This window comes from Sorex fumeus, unplaced genomic scaffold, assembly GCF_029834395.1.
Source record: "Sorex fumeus unplaced genomic scaffold, SorFum_2.1 ptg000013l, whole genome shotgun sequence".
Taxonomy (NCBI): Eukaryota; Metazoa; Chordata; class Mammalia; order Eulipotyphla; family Soricidae; genus Sorex; species Sorex fumeus.
The window spans coordinates 32,955,653-32,976,124 of NW_026606070.1; the positions used below are offsets into that span (position 1 = coordinate 32,955,653).

The 20,472-nt window shown below is 38.6% G+C and overlaps 1 protein-coding gene across 3 annotated transcripts in view; it reads left to right on the plus strand.

Moving 5' to 3' along the window:
- The window catches only part of CORIN (corin, serine peptidase), a 238,116-nt gene that overhangs the window by 40,731 nt on the left and 176,913 nt on the right, over positions 1–20,472 (plus strand). For 2 of the 3 annotated variants that reach the window (XM_056111214.1, XM_056111215.1), the window contains exon 3: positions 10,055–10,252. In XM_056111214.1, the coding sequence (XP_055967189.1) occupies positions 10,055–10,252 (198 nt within the window). The remainder of the gene's footprint in view (positions 1–10,054; positions 10,253–20,472) is intronic. The other variant, XM_056111216.1, reaches the window with a different exon arrangement.

The window sequence follows — 20,472 nt, forward strand, 5'->3', positions numbered from 1 at the left end:
ACGTGGACGCCCACCTACAAGATGGTCAGACTTCTTCGTCAAGACCCTGAATGATCGGTTTGAGGCTCTGCATGTTCCTAGAACGAACAGATACCATTGGGCTACGCTAGCACGCAACCGGGATGAATGGAGACATTACTGGCACCCACTCGAGTAAATCGATGAATAACGGGGATTAAGTGATTAAGTGAAGATAAGTGAAGATTAGTCAGAGTTGGATTTGCTATATTATGTAACAAAAATAAACTTCGAAGTCTATTGGTTTAAAAACAGTAGTCAATCTCTCACTTGAACTTCAAGGCCTTTGCAAGGTGGGTTTGGGTGGGATGATGCCGTCAATATCTAAATTAATGCACCAGCTATTAGATTGAATTGTGTGGTTATTAATGCCGGGAAAATAAAACTCTAAAGACTAAACTTTTATAAGATGTGTATACTATAGCACTGTCGACTGTAAGTTACCAATGTACATTAGATCGCCAGAATCATTCATCTTATAACTAGAGGTTTGCATCTTTTGGTGAAAGATGTCAAGAGACACTGAGAACAGAGAATACAACCCCCAAATTAATGTCCTAGTGTGTTGAAAGAGAAGGCCACAGGCCCCCAGCATCATTGCCAAGTTCTCACATTAGCTTTGGAAGAAGTCCAGGACGATTTTGCAGTCCATGGCACAGAGAAGACAAAAGTAATGCTCAAATCTACCTGCCTGACCCTTTGCTTCAGTGGATATTTATATAAGTAGAGGAAGGGTTTTGAACAAATATTTGATCATTTCTTTAAAAACATAAGGTGGTTGCATGTTTTCTACCACTTGAGTCATATCCTTGGCTCTACGCTGCCCCTCGTACCTCAAAATAAAATAGAACAAAGCACCACTAAGCCATGTATTACCATGAGTGGCCCCCCAAACTGTTCAAAGCAAATAAATCCAGGAGATGGATTTCAGAACAAACAGGACAAGGACCTGGAGGGAGAAAAGGAGGTGTCATTGCACATAGTGATAATGTATTTTCTGTGTGTTTCCTTCTAAAACATGCCTTGTAACAGGTCTTAGATTCTTCAGGCTGTATCAGAGTTTTAAAAAAAATATCAAGTAGGTAGCGCTGGGAATATGAATCAGTGGTAAAGTGGATGCACAAGACATGGGTTTTAATTTCTGGCACTGTCAAAACCTCAAACCAAATAAAAAAGAACCAGAAAAAAATCAAGTAATGCACAGGGGTTAGTCCTGGCTCTGCACTCAGGACTTTCCTCTGGTGATTCTCAGGAGACCATATGGGATGCCGGGAATTGAACCCCAGTCAGTTGTGCAAGGCAAACGCCCTACCCGCTGTGCTATTGCTCCAGCCCGTGAATGAGTCTCTTTTTATTCCCCCGCCCCCCTAAGTTTCTGTTGTTCATACTGAATAGTTGTAACATCTTTACATTTTCTGCAAGGCAGTTCTTGTGAGACCTTTATAATTTTTTAGGCTTGGCAATTAAGTATCAATTAAGTATCAATTAGGTATTCCCAGCCCTTTAGATTCACATTTACAACACTTCATTTCAGGCTACCTTTATTTACCCAGATGTTTAAGCCAGTAAACCTTGAACCTTAGCCATTTTTCCCCTGGTGAGGGTGGGAGGGAGTGGTGATTGGTGGTTGCTTGAAGGACCATACCAGATGGTTCTGGGGCTACCCCCCTGCCTCTGTCTTCTATGGTCACTCTCAGCAGTGCTTGTCATCAATGAAGGACTTTGGATTGATTCCACATGGATGACAAGTGCCTTAACTCCCCGTCCTATCCCTCAGACCTCTGACTTTCTATAATGTTCTCACTGCTTTGCCTCTGAAAGCGCTTCTCTAATGGTCCCTTTGACTTTTGCCTTGGTATTTTTAGCTTTTCCCTTGACTCCTTCCTCTCTTCTCATTTGTCCATTGCCAATAGCCCCTGTCATTTAGATTTGACAACTTTAAGCATCTTCTTCCGCAAAGGCCATCATTCTAGCCATCATTCCACCCTAGTTAAGAGTCTTCAAAAATTTGAAAGGGTGTTGGGAGGATCCTCCCAGGATGGGAGAAGCATGCTGAAAGTAGATTATAGACCAAACATGATTGCCACTCATTGCCTCTTTTGCAAACCTCAACACCCAAAAGGAGAGAGAGAACAGAGGGGAATGCCCTGCCACAGAGGCAGGGTGGGTTGGGGGGGATGGGGGGTGGGAGGGATACTGGGATCCGTGGTGGTGGGAAATGGGCACTGGTGGAGGGATGGGTATTTGATCATTGTATAATCGAAACCCAAGCACAAAATTTCTAAGTCTACAACTATACCTCATGGTGTCTCACTAATAAAAAATTTTTTTAAGAAAAGTTCTCCATTTGTCTCTGTAGCAAGACAGATGCTAAACCTCTGTTTAAAAGGGAACTACCTTTCCTGGAGTAGCTTGCCCTTACTCTCCAGGCTTTTCTCTTGCCAATCTCCTGGGTGCTTGTCTTGTTTATTGCTGCTTGCCACTTCCTTATCCTTACACCTTTTGCTGTATTTGGAAAGGTCTTCCTACCTATGACCACAACCCCTTCTTTCCCCAAAATGATTTGCTCAAATATTGAAAATTTCTGATCATCTTTTAGATTCATGCCATGGGCCAGTCTCCCCTAAGAAATCTTTCCTGAACTTTTCCAATGGAATGGCAGTCACTTTTTTGCTTCTATCATCAGATTGCCAGATGCATATCATTTTCAAAGTTCTTATAACACAGTTGGTATTTTGTAGACTGTACACCAGTCTCCCTCAATTAATCTATAGATATCTGGATGATAAGAACCTCTTACTAAATTTTGTGATCTCAGCAGAAAGTAAATAGAAGGCACATTAAAAAAATGCAACATAAATGTGTTACTTCATGACTAGAGAGATTTAAAGAAAAGAAATTAATTTTAAAAAGGAAGACAATTTATTTTTTTACAGATATATCTTTAAAAATTTGTGTGCCATATTTTGTGTGCATGTGTGTATGTGTGTGCATATATGTGTGTGTTTGTGTGTGTGTGTGGTGGCACCACCTCTTTGTTTTTTATTATTTTTATTGAATTACTAGGATTTACAATCCTGTTAATTATCCCTCTTTTTCATGCATAATTCCAACGCCACACTCATCACCAGAGAGCCTGCTTCCCTCAACTACTGTCCCAAGGACCCTTCCCTATTGCTCTGTCGCTACTGATTATAGTTTTCATATTTCCACTCTCATGCTTTCTTGTGCTTGGCTGACTCTCTGTGCTATCATTTCTCTGAGCTCATTAAACATCCTCAACAGTGTCACTAAGGTCATCCTCTGAGAGTGTACAGAGCTGATTGAGCGTAGGGGCTTTTGTGTTACTGTTTATGCACACTGAGCTTGGTGGGCTTCTACAGGTCTTCCGATTGTATGTTGTGTTCTGCAGAGCTACGAGCTTGTCTTTGCAGCTAGACCCTTGATGGATCTCTGAGGGTTTAGGCTGGGTGTTGTTCTTTTCTTTCTCTACTTGTCTTTACCCAGTGACAGGAAGTATAAGTGTGAGTAGTGAGAAGTGTGATGAGTAGAGCTGGTTTAGGAGATATATAGCTGGGCCTGCTGAGATGGAGAGTGGACATGGAGACTGCCAGGATCCAACTGGGAGAACCAGCTCAATTTTTAGTAAACTAAATTACCTTATAAACCATATTTTCCTTCTCTTCAAATTCTATAAAAAGACAACAGTGATATATGTTTTGTTGTTTTTTTTTTTGGGGGGGGGGATGGTTCTTGGATCATAGCTAGACGTGCTCAAAATTTATTCTTGACTCTTTGCTCAGGTCAAGCACTTTCACTCCTGAAAGTGCTCAGGGTACCATATTTGGTGCTGGCAATCAAACCAGAATAGACTGTTTGTCAGGCAAGTGTCTCAAGCTTTGTACTCTCTCTAGTCCCTGTATCATAGGATTGTTGAAAGGTTAACTCAGTAGATGACTCTACTAAGGAAACTTAGCAAAATCACCTGTATTAGTTTCTCTTTGCTGCTATAACAAATTGTTACAAACTTGATAGCTTACAATAATGCTTGATTTAAAGGCCCTCCCATTGATCATCGATTTGCTCGAGTGGGCCCAGTAACGTCTCCATTGGAGACTTTGTTGTTACTGTGTTTGGCATATCGAATACGTCACGGGGAGTTTGCCAGGCTCTGCCGTGCAGGCGAGATACTCTCGGTAGCTTGCCGGGCTCTCCGAGAGGGGCGGAGGAATCGAACTCGGGTCGGCCATGTTGGCTGCGTGCAAGGCAAATGCCCTACTGCTGTGCTATCGCTCCAGCCCAGCTTACAATAATACAAATATATAATTTTAGAGTTATGAAGGTCACATATCTGAAATATGTCTTACTGTAAAAATGTAAGATTCTGACAGGTTATATTTCTTTTGGGCAATCTGTTCTCTAGTTTTCCAACTCCTGGAGGAGGATTCAACATTCTTTGACTTGTGGCCTCTTATTTGTAAAACGAGGAATGATCTAGTGACTCTTAGACTGTATAGCTCTGACATGTACTATTTTTTGGTCTCTTTCTTCTGCTTATAAAGAGCTGAGGGTTACGACGGACTTCCTGAATAATCCAATATAATTTTACCATCCTCTATTTACAGAATTTTTTTTCTATATAACATTTGTAAGGTAAAATATTCACAGATTCTGAAACTTAGGATGTGGATGTCTCAGGGAGCACAGTGCTTAGTCCACTCATCTAAGTGATTGGTGCAGCTTAACTACTATGATTGGAATTTGTCGTAAACACTGTCAGACAGAGCTGTCTTATAGAGCTGAAGGAGCAGGGCTACCTTAATACAACGTGACCTCTATTCATTGATTAGCCTAAAAAGTCATACTTTCCTCACTCTAAAGTAGATTAGGTATTCTTTTTAAAAATTTTTTTTAACCAGCATAACTTTGTTATGCTGAGATGAATTTGGCAGTTATTTTAAAGTTCCTTAGTAACCCTGATGAAAACAACTTCACTTTCATGATTATGATGGTGTAGTAATGACTAGCAATTATTGAGAGTTTTTCTAGGTACCCTGAAACATTCCAGGTTTTTATTGCTATATTGACAAATTTGATTTTAAGAGTCTGCTCCATAAAGAGGTACTTTTATAATCCTTGTTTTATGCGGTTGAAAGCTGGTCAAAATTTTCGAACTAGTAAGTGCTAGAGGGGATTTTACCTGGGTGGTCAGGTGTGGTACCTATGCTTTTAACCGCAGCACTGTGAGTGGAAAAGGAAAAGTGGATGAATTATTTTCACTTTTCCTCTGAGATGGCTATCATGATACTATAGTTTCCATAGATATTGAAAAATACATATTTTTTATAAAAAATGCTAAGAATGACAATATGAGATATATCATCCCGAAAACTATATTTTTTAATTTTTTGCTTTTTGGGTCATACCCAGTGATGCTCACCTGGCTTTGCACTCAGGAATTACTCCTGGCAGTGCTTGAGGGACCATATGGGATGCCGGGGATTGAACCCGGGTCAGCTGCTTGCAAGGCAAACGCCCTGCCCGCTATACTATTGCTCCAGCCTCCCAAAAAGCATTTTTTTGATCAAAAAGTGGAAAAAGAATGTGGAAAAGAATGGGACCACCCTGGGAGAATGAACATACTACTCTGTTCTAATAATAGTATTTTTACAATTTATTATGGGTCTGTGTGAAGAGTACTTATTCTTATTGGGTTATAATTTTTTGTGCTTTTCAACAGATACATATTAGATTATCAAGGATGAGTTAAGGGTTTTTCAGTTACCAGAGAGACTTGAAAACAAATTGCCTAGTTTCTACAGACTCTGAAAGATAGGTTCCATAGATTTCGCTCTTGTTCTGTCTCAAAAATATATACTATAGATTTTAGCAATAACGACTATCATATATCACATATTATCCTCTCTATTATGCAAATTAGCTTTTATATGTGGAGTTGAAGAGCAAAAATTATGCCTTTTCTAAAAGGGTAGGGGGTTTGGTCCATACCTGGCCATTAACAGGACTTACTCCTCGCTCTGCTCTCAAGGATCACTACTTCTGGAGACTCAGGAGACTATATGGGATATCAAAGATGGAACCAAGGTTGGCCATATGCAAGGCAAGTGCCTTATTCATTATACTATTGTGCAGGCCCCAAATGCTGACATTAAGAAAATTAATCCTTTATTCATGACAATATTTCCTAAGAAAGTCAGCATTCAAAGAATGTCTTAAACAAATGTTACGAATACTTTCAATTTTGTGGTTAGATGAAAGGTAAAGAAAATGTTATTAATTAGGCTAATCATTGCAAACAAATATCAAGCACAAATATTGAAATGTTCCATGTGAAATGGAGCTCGTTTTATATGAATTGCTCCAGGCATATAACTGTGAGAATTGGTATTTGCTAAAAATGTGGTGACAGAACTGGATGCTGAGTCATAGGGTTAACATGAAAAATAAATTAACTCATTGGGTCTTATATATTCATTACAGTCACATTAGTGAAAGTGACATGATACGTGAAAAATCTCCTTATGCCATAATAAGTAATAGAGAAGCTAACAGATGGATGGAAATAAAATTATACCTAAATAATCAGTAAATGTTTTGCATGTGTGAAGAAATGTATCACCATCAAATCTATTACATGCATTTACTTTGATCTAGGATAAGTTTGAAATCATTCTGAAAATCAAAAATAATTAAATTAATATTTCATTTTAACATTGCATACTTTATCTACTCATAATCAGACAATTTGAAGAGTTGAGTTTGTCACCTGTATCGCATGGTCATGATTTAGCAATTATACATCAATGTTTTATTTAGAATCCTTTAGCAGATGAAACTGGTGACCTTAGTTAGCTTAAAAAAAAAGAACAGCTGCTTTTCTATTTTGATTTGTAGTTAATGTTTCCCAAGTGTCAAACACATGTAGAGACATTTTTTCCATAGACTGATATTAAACATTTTATTTATATTTCTTTTTTATTTTTAATGGTCCATGGACTGTGTGGAAAAGTGAGACCCAATTAAAGCATACACTGTAAATGTTTTTAGGGAGAAAAATCTCCCATGAGTATCTCTCTAATGGATTACTATCATTTGTTTTAGTGGCACATACTCAAACACAGTACTGTATTGTGGAAAATCTGTTGCCTGTATTAACTGAGTTAAAAATACATTGTCTCTTTCAAATTTTAAAGAAGTTTCTGCCTAAAGCCAAAGCTAGGTACTTTTCATTAATCCTAGGTTTGCCTCTTTATTTTGTCAGTGAATGAATGCCTTGAGAAAAGTGGCCAGTTTGTAATGTTAATTTAGTGACTATCTTATTCTTACAATCATCTTTTGTAGTTTCTGATTGAATATGATAGTATAGTATCATCTATTACTTGGACTGGGATTAGAATTTTCCCTCCATTTTCCATTCTTTATCACATCCCCACTCTGTCTCCCCTTTCTCTACCTCTCTCTCTCTCTCTCTCTCTTTTCTTTTTGGGTCACACCCGGTGATGCACAGGCTCTTCACTCAGGAATTACTCCTAGCGGTACTCGGGGGACCATATGGGATGGTGGGAATCGAACCTTGATGGGCCGCATGAAAGGCAAACGCCCTACCTGCTGTGCCATTGCTCCAACCCCCCTCTCTTTCTTTAAGATATCATAGTTTACAATCTTCTTCTCTTCTTCTTCTCTTCTTCTTCTTCTTCTTCTTCTTCTTCTTCTTCTTCTTCTTCTTCTTCTTCTTCTTCTTCTTCTCCTCCTCCTCCTCCTCCTCCTTCTTCCTTCTCCTCCTCTTCCACCTCCCTCTCCTCCTCCTCCTCCTCCTCCTCCTCCTCCTCCTCTTCTTCTTCTTCTTCTTCTTCTTCTTCTTCTTCTTCTTCTTCTTCTTCTTCTTCTTCTTCTTCTTCTTCTTCTTCTCCTCCTCCTCCTCCTCCTCCTTCTTCCTTCTCCTCCTCTTCCTCCTCCCTCTCCTCCTCCCTCTCCTCCTCCTCCTCCTCCTCCTCCTCCTCCTCCTCCTCTTCTTCTTCTTCTTCTTCTTCTTCTTCTTCTTCTTCTTCTTCTTCTTCTTCTTCTTCTTCTTCTTCTTCTCCTCCTCCTCCTCCTCCTCCTCCTCCTTCTCCTTCTTCCTTCTCCTCCTCTTCCTCCTCCCTCTCCTCCTCCTCCTCCTCTTCCTCCTCCTCCTCTTCCTCCTCCCTCTCCTCCTCCTCCTCCTCTTCCTCCTCTTCCTTCTCCTTATTTCTTTTTGCTTTTGGTATCACACTTGGCTATGCTCAGGGGTTACTCCTGGCTCTACACTCATGAATTACTCCTGATGGTGCTCTGGAGACCATATGGGATGCCGGGGATTGAGTCCAGATTGCCATGTGCAAGGCAAATGCCTTGCCTGCTGTACTATCATTCCAGCTCCAACTATTTCTTTATAGTTGTAGAATACTGCACCAATTCCTCCACCAATGTTTTAAGATCTGAGATTCCTTCCTCTTCCCCCCTACCCCTCCAGTTCCAGTTCTACTGATAATGTCTCTGAATTTGTTTGCATTAGGGACTGTCTAATCTCTTTGTTTCTTTATATTCAACATTTGACAAGATCATCTGGTACCTTTCACTTTCTGACTCAATTCACTCAGCATGGCATCCTTGAATACATGCAAGTTGCAGCAAACTACAAACTTCCATTAATTATAGCTGAATAGTATTCCATTGTATGTACCAAAATTTCATTACTTCTTTAGATATTGGTAAATATCTAAACACTTTTTTTTATTTATAGATAATTTGTGCTCCACTTAAATTTAGTGCGAAATGTATAAAATTGCACGGTTGAAGCTAAGCAGATATTGTTGTTACCTTTAGTGGCAGTTTTGGAGGCATGAGGAGTTGCTATCCTGATAGTGAATAGCATAATATAATGAAAGAAATGGAGAAATTGAGAAAGCAGGAAAGAAACACCAAAATCAACTTAAAATTTGTTTGTGGCGAGTCCCAGATAATTGAAATTGCCCTAAATTCTTTGGGCATCTAAAACTTGGATGTGAGTCTCAGTTTTTTAAACCTTAAGTTTCTGAAAAAGCAACAGGGATGCATGGTTTGCTGTAGAAAAAAACTGTGGTCCTGATGAAGTAGATGTCGATACTTAACCATTTGTGCTTTTTGTGTTTTACTGAAGAGAATGAGACTTGAGAAAGTATTTCTAGAGTTTCCTTAACACATATTATTTAATACATAATTGTATTATGTAAGACATATTACATAATGAATAACCCATTGTACATATATGTAATATATAATATATGCACAATATAACAAGTCTCACAATGGAAATGTTACTAGGCCCGCTGGAGCAAATCGATGAACAATGGGAGGACAGTGACAGTGACAGTGAATAAATGCACATGTACATGTATACTACATAATAATAGCGTTCTACCACTGTCCTTCTATTGTTCATCGAAATGCTCGAGCAGGCACCAAAAACGTCTCCCAACAAATTGTGAGACTTGATATTACTGTTTCTGGCAGTTACTGTTACTGTTTCTATCGAATACGTCACGGGGAGCTTGCCAGGCTTTGCCGTGTAGGCGAGATACTCTCGGTAGCTTGCCCGGCTCTCTGAGAGGGACGGAGCAATCGAATCAGGGTTGGCCATGTTGGCCTCGTGCAAGGCAAATGCCTTACCTGTTGTGCTATCGCTCTAGCCCCACATAATACATAATACGTAATACATACACAATACATACATAATATATACACACATCATACATGTATACATAATACATTTAATGAAAAGGTGGGTAAATTTTGTTAGGGGTCTCAATTATACACAATTGGTACCACTTACACAATGGAAACTAAATTTGGTGATTATCATAAAGCAATCTATATAGATCATTGAACTATAATGTTGTGCAACCAGAAACTTATATAATGCCTTTAAACCAGTTCCACTTTAATAAAAATATTTAAATGTTTTTACAAAAAACTTTCTATTATATTAAAGAATTTATCTTTTTTTTTTGTCTTTTAGGATCATTAAAAAAGACCTATTTTATGTCAAATGGGAGTGAACCTTTAGTCACTGATGGTAAAGTCCCAGTGTCTGATGTCATTCTTACAAATGTGATCTCTAACCAGAGCACTGTGGCTGCAACTGCTCATCCCAGCCAACACATTCCAGCCTGGACCTCCGGGGGTTCTTCAGGGGTTCAAAATCACAGCAATATAGGTAAGACTGAAGGTACTAAGTGCAAGTGTCCTTTAATGTCTGTGGAAGCCATGGCTAGAATTCATGTGTGGCCATGAATGCTTTTACCGCAATCATTTCCTTGTCACACAGGCCACCACTGTCCAGTTATCCAGCCAGTCTGGCTAGGTCCCCTTCTCTTGAATAGGAAGTGTCACCAGCTTGCCTACCCAGACAGGATGAATCATTGATAAATATATTAATGCTGTCTTACATATCTGAGACATATACTTTCAATGCTGCTGGCACTGATATAGAAGGAAGGATTTGGTGGTGGTTTTGAGAATGTGTGCCTGTGCCTCTCTTTTGCAGTTCCATGTTACTTCTGTTGAGATGTTTAAAGTAATAAGCCAGTTAAGTTGCTCAGTTGGTTACTGGTTAGCTTATGGAGGAATCCCAGTTCTGTATTTGAATGCTAAGGGAATTAAAGGATGAGTTCTTTTCCAGATTCCCCCCCCTTTTATTTTGAGGTGTCCAAGTTTTTTTTTTTTTTGTAAACTTCCCCTTTCTCCTTTTTTAATTGACTGGGCAAGACTTTTATGAGCTGGTGACTGACAAATAGTGCACCTTGAGGAAAACAGTTTTGTGTGAAACCTTAAGGACAAGCAGAGGGATTTGGCAGTTATTGTAGAAATTGGTAGGAGAGAGAGAGAGAGAGAGAGAGAGACAGACAGACAGAGACAGAGACAGAGACAAAGAGATGGTGGCAGATAATATAATCTTGAATGTGACTCCCTTAAAACTTTTAAGATTTAAAATCTGCTAGTTACTAAATTTTCAGGGCATTGGTGGAGATGGATTTATGTAGAAAATGCGAGAATATCTGCTTTGATCCCTTGGGTTCTGGTAAAACCTAACGAGAGCACAGCTTTCATGTAGTTGTCTTTATTCTCATATTCCACTTCCTAAAACAGGGTGATGTGATTAAATATTGCAAAAGCCCCATCCATCCATGATCATTTTCTTATTTGTTCTCTCTTTCCTGAAAACTCACAAAGGGAAAAGCACATCTTAGGTCTTGGACAGACTATTTATTTTCTTTCTGAGCCAGGAAGGGAAGGATTAAATAGACTCTTAACTCTCACAGTTCCTGTTGCCAGTGTCTGAAGAAAAGCAGGATTATTCGTTTCTCTTTCAGAGAGACAGACTGTTTGAATTCCATTCTTTTAAAGAACACCTAGAGATATTAACTGTATCTTGTGCTTGGTGTTCACCAAATTTGCTTACGTCGTGTTCAGTGCAGTATCACTAATGTGATACTGCAAGCCCCAAATATTGCAAGTCAAATTCATTTTCCTTATGAGCTTAGTTTTGGGATTTTTCGTATTTTGATGATGCCTTAAGCAAATCATCTCCTTCCTTCCTTCCTTCCTTCCTTCCTTCCTTCCTTCCTTCCTTCCTTCCTTCCTTCCTTCCTTCCTTCCTCCCTTCCTTCCTTCCCTAGGCATCAGTGAGTTATGCTTCTGTTAATGACAGTTTCCTGCATACAGTATTCTAAAACCACACCCACTACCAGAGAGTCCAGTTCCTTCCACCAATGTCCCATGATTTTCTTCCTTTTGCTCCTTGCACCACCACCAGTAAGTCATTTTTCTGCAGGACAAATATTTTATTTTTTAATTTTTTTGGCTTTTGGGGTAATAAATTTATTTATGAAATTTATTTTAATAAATGCCTTTTTATTAAAGGTACTTATTAAAATAATTTTTATTATAACCCCTGCAATGCACAGGGCTTAGTCCTGGCTTTGCACTCAGGAGTTACTCCTGGCTGTGCTCAGGAGACCATATGGGATGCTGGTAATCGAACCCAGGTCAGCTGTGTGCAAGGCAAACGCCCTTACCCCACTGTACTATCGCTCCAGCCCAGAAACGTTTTATTTTTGTTTTGTTTTCTTTCTTGACTTTTATTCAGAATTTCTGGAGTGATTTCTGAAAACAACAACAACAACAACAACAACAAAAAACAACAATAACTCGGTCTAGTTAATGTGTGAAAGTTACAATTTTATTCTTTTGCCTAGTGGACTTGCCTCAATTTTGAATGTCTCATTCTTTGTGAAGATTCAGAGAGATGACAAACACACACCCTGAAAAGTAAAGAAGCACATGGCAATTGTGACTTTGCTTAAAAGTCTGATGGAAGTTTGACTCATTTTCACTTCCTCTGACTGAAACATTTCTTAAGCATAAATGCAACTTGACACATACAGGAAATCCAGGTGAAATTAGAATAATTAAATGGAGAAAGGTTGTGACCTTTGAATAAATGTAGTTCTTATTGTTTAATGTACTTGACAGCATGAAACTTTACTTTCTGTGATGCTGTAATTTATTATATGATGTGCTTATATTTGATCTTCGTCTCCTTATAAAATGCTTGGAAATTTTTTTTTGTTCGTGGAGCTATACAGTTGTCTTTTGTTTAGGTGAATGGGATGACTTTTTGCTTGTATCTGAGGATGGATCAACCAGATGCTTATAGTGCTGGAATTTTCAGTTCTATCCCTTGACCTCCTGAGCACAGAGAAGGGCTGGAGGTTGAATCATACCAGCCAATAGCCAATTTGTTCATCAATCATGCCTAAATGGGGAAGCCTCCACAAATGCCCCAAAAGACTAGTGCAGAGAGCTTCTAGGTTGGTGAACTCATCGAAATTCTGGGAAAATGCTGTGACCCAAGAGTATGGAAGTCCTCGCTCTTCTCACATTCCTTTACCTTATGTATTCCTTTTCTTGGCATGTTTCTGTACTATATCCTTTAATTATAGATCAGTAATCTAGTAAGTAAATGGGGTTTTTCCATTCTCTGAACTTCTCTAGCAATCGTGCATGATACCCTCTTAGTAGCAGTACTGTAAATCACAGTGCCTAAAAGGTAAAAAGGAAAAGGAAAATGTGTCTGCCACAGAGGCAGGCCCGGGTGCTGGAGGAAAACTGGCGACATTAGTGGAGGGAAGTGGACACTGATGAAGGGACTGGTATGAGAACATTGTGTACCCAAAATCCAATCATGGATAACTTTATAATCACAGTGAGGGAATTAAAAAACTTAAAAATAAGTAAAATAAAATTTAAAGATAAAATAAAAGTTAAAAAGAGATAATTGAACCTGTGGAGAAGGCTTGTGGGAATATCTCATCTATAGTTACTCAAGCTTTAAAACTATTCTCTGATTAAAATACTTTAAATTCTTGACATATGAGAAGCTATTTAAGTTCACCTCAATTCAGAAACAGTGGCTAGACATTCTGTCTTACACCAGTATTTTGGTAGGAAAAAATGGGAATTCTCCCGGCAAAAGGTACCACGAAATAGTTTTTCTTTAAGAAATTCTCACCTGGAAACTTAATATCATTTCAAGGCAGAAATTACTGAGTTTGTAAAGTTTCAACCAAATCAATTCCCATAGAAAATACATGTTGTACATGATCTGACAGAGCTGGGTTATGTGGTTGTGACACAGGTTTTCTGTGCTGTCAGTACTGTCTGGAGTTTCATTAGTGCCATTTTGAAAGTGAATTATAATATAAAAGTGAAGTAGCCCATAATTAGTTGCATGCTGTATTTCACCAAGGGGTTTTTCTAGGTTGTATCAGGGCAAAAGTGGTTTTATTCCTGCAAGTGTCCTTGAATAGTATATGAAAGGTTTGCATACAAAATTCTAGGTGCTTATGAGGTTATAGTTATTGATTTAACAGTTTTAAGAAGGTGACTTGTGAGAGCCAGTAAGACTGGTCCATGGTAGGAAACTTGCCACAGATTGGAGGGGAGGGCTGTTAGGACAGAGAAGAGACCACTATCACAATGACAGCTGGAATCAGTCACTCTGGACAAGAACTGAGTGCCGAAAGGAGGTAAAGTGAGATGCTTAACCTTCACTAACAGTATTGCAAACTACAGTGCCTAAGAGGAAATTGAGAGAGAAAGAGAAAGAGACAGAGACAGAGACAGATAGACAGAAGAAAAATATCTACTATAGAGGCAGGCTGAGGGAGGGCAGGAGGAAAACTGGGGCCATTGGTTATGGGAACTGTACACTGGTGAAGGGAAGGGTATTGGACTGTATGACTGAAACCAATCATGAACAAGTTTATAATTCACAGGATTCAATTAAGGGGAAATAGACAATACACACAAAAAAGGTAGTTATTGCCTATTATGTCCTGGACTCATGCTGGCTCCTCAATAGTTCCTGTGTTTACCATGGTCCTTGGTCTATGCTGGTCTCTTGCTGGTTAAATCTCTCTAAGTGCACATTGGTATCGTTGACTTTGTTTCTTAAAGTCCATTGCTGTGACCCTGGTGTGTTGCTAAAGCTCTGTAGTCTGTTACTGGAGCTCTCTGCCCTGCCTCTCAAGGTCCATAACCCAGTCACTGCTCTGTGTCCCTCTGTGTCCCTATGGATTTTCTTTGTTCTCCAGCCATGTGCTCTTACGTGACAACTGATGCTTTCCTGCCATCTACCCATCTACCCCCAGGTGAGGGGTCAAAAAGCAGCTGCCCTCAGTGAGGGCATAACCATGGAATTGAGAAGGAAGTTACCTGGCTGCTGTCCCCCTCTACCTTATATTTTACTATTTCCCACCCTCAGTCATTTCATCTATTTTGCCTTTTCTGCAGGGGAGGCTTCAAAGAACTGATGATGTACAAAAGTGTCCTTGCCATCACTTATGCTTTTTTTTTTTTAAAAAAAATCAGTTTGTGTTGAGTTGTGTTTTTATTTTCAATATGTTCTCATATATTTCATAAATATTAAAATAAAAATTGAACTTTAAGGAAGGGGAAGAACTATGACCAGCCTAGATATCCTGGTTTAGTAGAGATAATACTGATAAGAGCATCTCTATAAGATGCTTCGTTTAAATTTATTTACTCCTCCAAAATTTACTGTAATCATGACACTGAATAACATACCCTTGATTTCTACTGGATACTGGTGTTAAACCCCAATCTTCAAGTTCAGCTGGTCTCTACTCAATCAACCTCTCCAGGTTTAAAGAAAAGTTATGAGGTACCGACCTGGGCTTCTTGATAACATCATCGTTTAACAAGGAAAAGTGAAACATTTAAATAATTATTGCATAGTGTCTGTTTAGCATGGTAGCATTCTAATATAAACCTTCACAATTCTTGGGAGAGAGAGAAAGGAAACTCAAAATTCCAAAACCCTGATCACCTTTCCTTCCTCCTCATTCCATCCTTTGATTGACTCTCCCTAGGATGTATTGGATTCCTACCGTTGAGAACAAACTCAATCATTTACAGTGCTTAGATGAAAGGGGTAAATGAAACAGTCCCTGTTTCACTCTCCTTTGGCTGCAGTCCCATTCCTCTCTCTCAAAGATTTCTGGGCAAGATTTTCTGACCCTCTCCTCAAATCAATCCTGCAATATCCACAGGTAATACAAGCCTAAATGTAATGTTTCTGTAGCACATTACTATACCAAATGAGAGAGTTAAATATTTATGTCAAAAACCTGTGGCTCAAAATTTTGTTTGCTTTGGGGTCATATCTGGAAGTCCTCAGGGCTTACTCCTGCCTCTGAACTCAGGACTCACTCCTGCCAGTCCTGGGGAACCATATGGAATCAAACCTGGCTTGTCCATGTGCAAGGCAAGTCCCCTGTCCATTGTCTCTCCCCCACTTTTTCTGTTCCGGATTTATTATTGCCGTTTTCTCATTGGGAGGAATAGCTCAATATGCTTTTGTTTTGTTTTGTTTTGTTTTGTTTTTTGTTTTGAGGTTACACTCAGCTATGCTCAGGGCTTATTCCTGTCTCTGCACTCGGGATTTACACCCATTGGTGCTTAGAAAACCCAATGGGATGCCAGGGATTGAACTTGGGTCAGCTGAGTGTCAGGCAAGGACCTTACCCGCTATACTATCTCTCCAGCGCCGGTATTCTTCATCATGGAGACAACATGGAGAAAAAACAAAACAAAACAAAACAAACAGAACAGTAGCACATTGGCACAGCACTGCACACAGAATTCTAGTCAATTTCAAGGCCAGAAACGATCTTTTCAACAGATGACATTTAAAATCAAAACAAAACAATAACCAACTAGCTCTGTAACTTACTTTACTTCTGGTTCTGAAAGAAAATTGGCACTGTATGTATAGTGCATGAATCATTAAATTTACTGAATATCTCAGGTTTTTTGGGTCTTTGTATAATTTTGTATTGAGAGCAAGAAAACCATCAGTGGAATCTGTTTGCTGTTACTAGTGCCTTTAGAGAATATGCCTTTTTACTTATAGCAGAAATGTGTATGATAATGAGTTTTCCAAGCCAAGACTTTGCATCAGTTTGCATTTAATGTGAACCATTTGTTGTCTTTTTGCATTTCATATTTTATTATTATTTTTCAATGCTATTTATTGTTAACCTAATATTTGCATATGGCACTTAAATTGGTTTGGCACTCAGTACTAGTTTTATAATTGTGTTAATTGGTGTTAAGTCATTCTGGGACTTTTATACTCGTCCAAGAATTATGAGACATCTCAATTTCTGAGGCTAATACCCTGTGAGGGCACTGTTTATTCATCAGTAGCAGTTCTTTGTGTGTGCAGCTCTGGGAGTTAGTTATATAAACTCTAAAGATGAGTCAGAATTTGAGTCCTGAGAGAAGAGCAGGGCCAAGATAGTGGGAAAGGGAGCAATTTGAAAGTACTTGCAGAATCTCACAAGAGGAACTGCAGTAGAGACAGAATGAAAGACGTAATCCTGCTTAAGGCCCCACTGAGAAAGTTTACTGGAGAGCCCAGACATCATTTTTGGGAGATTCTCTGACATGGAGCAAGGAGCAGTGGTTAACTTGAAAACTCAGAGAGACCTCTTAAAGTTTCAGCAAAACACTGCTGAATTCAAGCAGCCTCCTGCAGGGGAACAACTCTATTATGGAATTCTAAGAAGATACAGAAGCAAAGATACGAGACAGGGAAGTGCAGGAGAGAGCATCCGCATTGTCCCCAATGGCCTGGGAACAGACCTCAGCTATATTTATGGTGTGGAAGAACTGAAATTGTTAAAATGACTATCCTACTCCATTTTTAAACATAGATTGACTGTAACTCCTATCAAAATTGCAATAGCATTCTTTCAAAGACATAGAATAAATACTACTAATTTGTGTATATAATGATAAGCCTTCCCAAATAGTTAAAGCAATTTGAAAAAAGCAAAGATTTGAGGCATTACATTCTCTGACTTTAAACTACATTATAAAGGCACAGTAACCAAAATAGAGTGGTACTAAAATAAGATGAGACACCAAGACTAATGGAATAGAATCAAAAATCCAAGAACCAAACCCTCAGAATCACGGTCACGGTCTTCCCGTTGTTCATCAATTTGCTCAAGCGGGCCCAGTAACGTCTCCATTATGAAACTTGTTGTTACTGTGTTTGGCATATCGAATACATTATGGGTAGCTTGCCAGGCTCTGCCTTGCGGGCAAGATACTCTCGGTAGCTTGCCGGGCTCTCCGAGAGAGACAGAGGAATCGAACTCGGGTCGGCCACGTTGGCCACTTGTAAGGCGAACGCCCTACCGCTGTGCTATCGCTCCAGCCCTAACCCTCAGAATATGGGCAGTTAATTTCTGACAAAATAACTAGGGACATGAAGTGGAACAAGGAAAAACTTCTCAACAGTGTTGGAAAAACTGATTAATCAGTGAAAAAAAGGATCCCTAAGTTATACTAGGCATAGTAATTAATTGAAATGAATAGAGTAACTCAAGATTAGGCTCAAATCCATAAGACACATAGATACACTCTCCATGATAATCACTTCAAAAGTATCTTCAACTCTGCTGGCAAAGAAACCAGAAGTAAAAAAGTGAACAAGTAAGACTACATCACACTAGAAATTTCTGCACTGTGAAAGATATAGTTGTCTAAAGAAAAAGGCATTTGTCTTTGGCTGATCACAGCACCCAGGAGGAGAGAGAGAACAGGGGGGAATGCCCTGCCACAGTGGCAGGGGGGGATGGGGGGATGGGAGGATGGGGGGGAGGGATATTATCCTGGTGGTGGAAAATGGGCACTGGTGGAGGGATGGGTATTTGATCGTGGTATGACCGAGATCCAAGCACAAAAATTTGTAAATCTACAACTGTACCTCATGTCGTTTCACTAATAAAAAAAAAAAAGAAAAAGGCATTTGATTAAATGGAAGAAAATATTCACACACCATACATCTGGACAGAAGGCTGATATCTAAGGTATATAAAGTACACAAAAAGATCATTCAATAAAACAGGGAGAGGAGCTGGATAGATACTTCCTCAAGAAGATATATAGAAGGCCAAAGACATTTGAAAAGAGTATTCACTGTTACTGGTTATCAGGAAAATGAAAACAGAATGATGTTATATCACCTCACACTGGTAAGAATAGTGTGTATGTGGAAGACCAGAAACAACCAGTGCTAGTGGAGATTCAGAGAAAATGGAACCTTTATTCATGATTCTTAAGACTGTCATCTGGTTCAACCTCAACAGAAAGTATTAGAGATGTCTCCAGAAATTAAAGCTGGAAATACTTTATGATCTAGTGGTTCAACTTCTTGGTATATATCCCAAGATCACAAAGACATTATTTTGAAAAGATATGTGCATATTTATGTTCATCTCAGTGCTATTTATAATATCTAGGATTTGAAATCAGCACAAATGCCCAAGAACAGATGTGTGAATAAAAAAATTGTGTTAGACAATGGAATACTACTTGCTATGAGAAGATATTTCTGACTTTCCCCCTACAACTTGAGCGTATCATCGAAAGTGAAATACAACAGATGGAGAAGGACAAATGCTGCATGTTCACACTCATGTGGTATAGAAAGAAACAATTGAAGGAATGGATAGTGTGTAGTGGAAAAACAACCCGTGGACTACAGAATGGAGGTCACTAAGTGGGGCCTGGGGTTATTAAGTGGGGATGGCTGGGATGGACTAGAGATGACTTCAGGGCAGGAGTGGAGGACTTTTGGTACGTCAGTGGTGATGCAACAACTCTGCACACCAAAAATTAAACGTCAAACCTATTGTAATTGGTGTTACCTTAACAACAATACAACTAAACTTAGAAAAAGAAATCATGTCCCTGAGCAGTCGACTTCTAGAAAATGGGATATTGAGAAATTCCATAAGATGGGCCAGAAGTATAGTACAGTGTGTTTGCCTCACACACCACTGACCCAGGTTCAATCTTCGGCATCCCATAAAGTCCCCTAAAGCACTGCCAGGAGTAATTTCTTAGTACAAGTCCGGGAGAATCCCCTGAGCTTTGCTGAGTTTGACCCAAAAAGAAAAAAAAAATAAATTCCATAAGAGAAGGTTCAGACATATTTTATTTTTGTTTTCTTAAAAAGACAAGATTTTTCATGTAAAATTTTTTTAAAAGTAAAAAAAAATAAAATAAATAAAAATAAAAAGAAAGACAAGCTTGCTAATTCATACCATTTTATTGTTATAATAAAAATGTCATTTTTCTTTACGATTTTAAAGAAAAATTCAAAGTTCTGTTTTGGAGCTTTCATTTTTAGTTGAATTAAATTGTTTTATTACTAAATTACAACATTTCACTAATTACATTAATGTGTGAAGTAACAGTTTATTTAATATTGAACATTTATAATTTAATTGCTTTAGTTAGTTGAACAAAGACTTTATTTTGAATTTTTATTTGTTGACTATGGTAATAAAACTTACTCTTATTATTGAAAATTTTATCACAATTGTAAATACAATGTTTAGAATTTTATAATTCCCTTCTTGTAATAACTTTTCAATTCTTTAATTGCTTATTCAAGCTCAGAGAGTTTGTTTCCACTTTGGTTACATGCTTACAAAGGGGCACTGGGCAAAGGCCTAGGATACACAGTAGTGATGAGTGATTTAAGATGACAGTGTGGTTACTAAGCCCCATTGACTATGTTTCCTTATAATGTATCTTTTAAAAGCACCACAAAAAATTTTTTTAATTGGTAGGGTTGCTGTAGGAAGGAAATGTAAATCTTTATCAGAAGGCTTTGCACATTCTAGCACTTGAAAATTGTGAGTTGCCCAGGTTATAGTCAATCTGAGTAGAAGTAATACAAACCAGGTGTTACCCCTCCACTCCTTTTTTATTTCTTATTTCTACTTTTGGAATAGGAATGTCTGTCAATGCTTATCACACCATTGTATT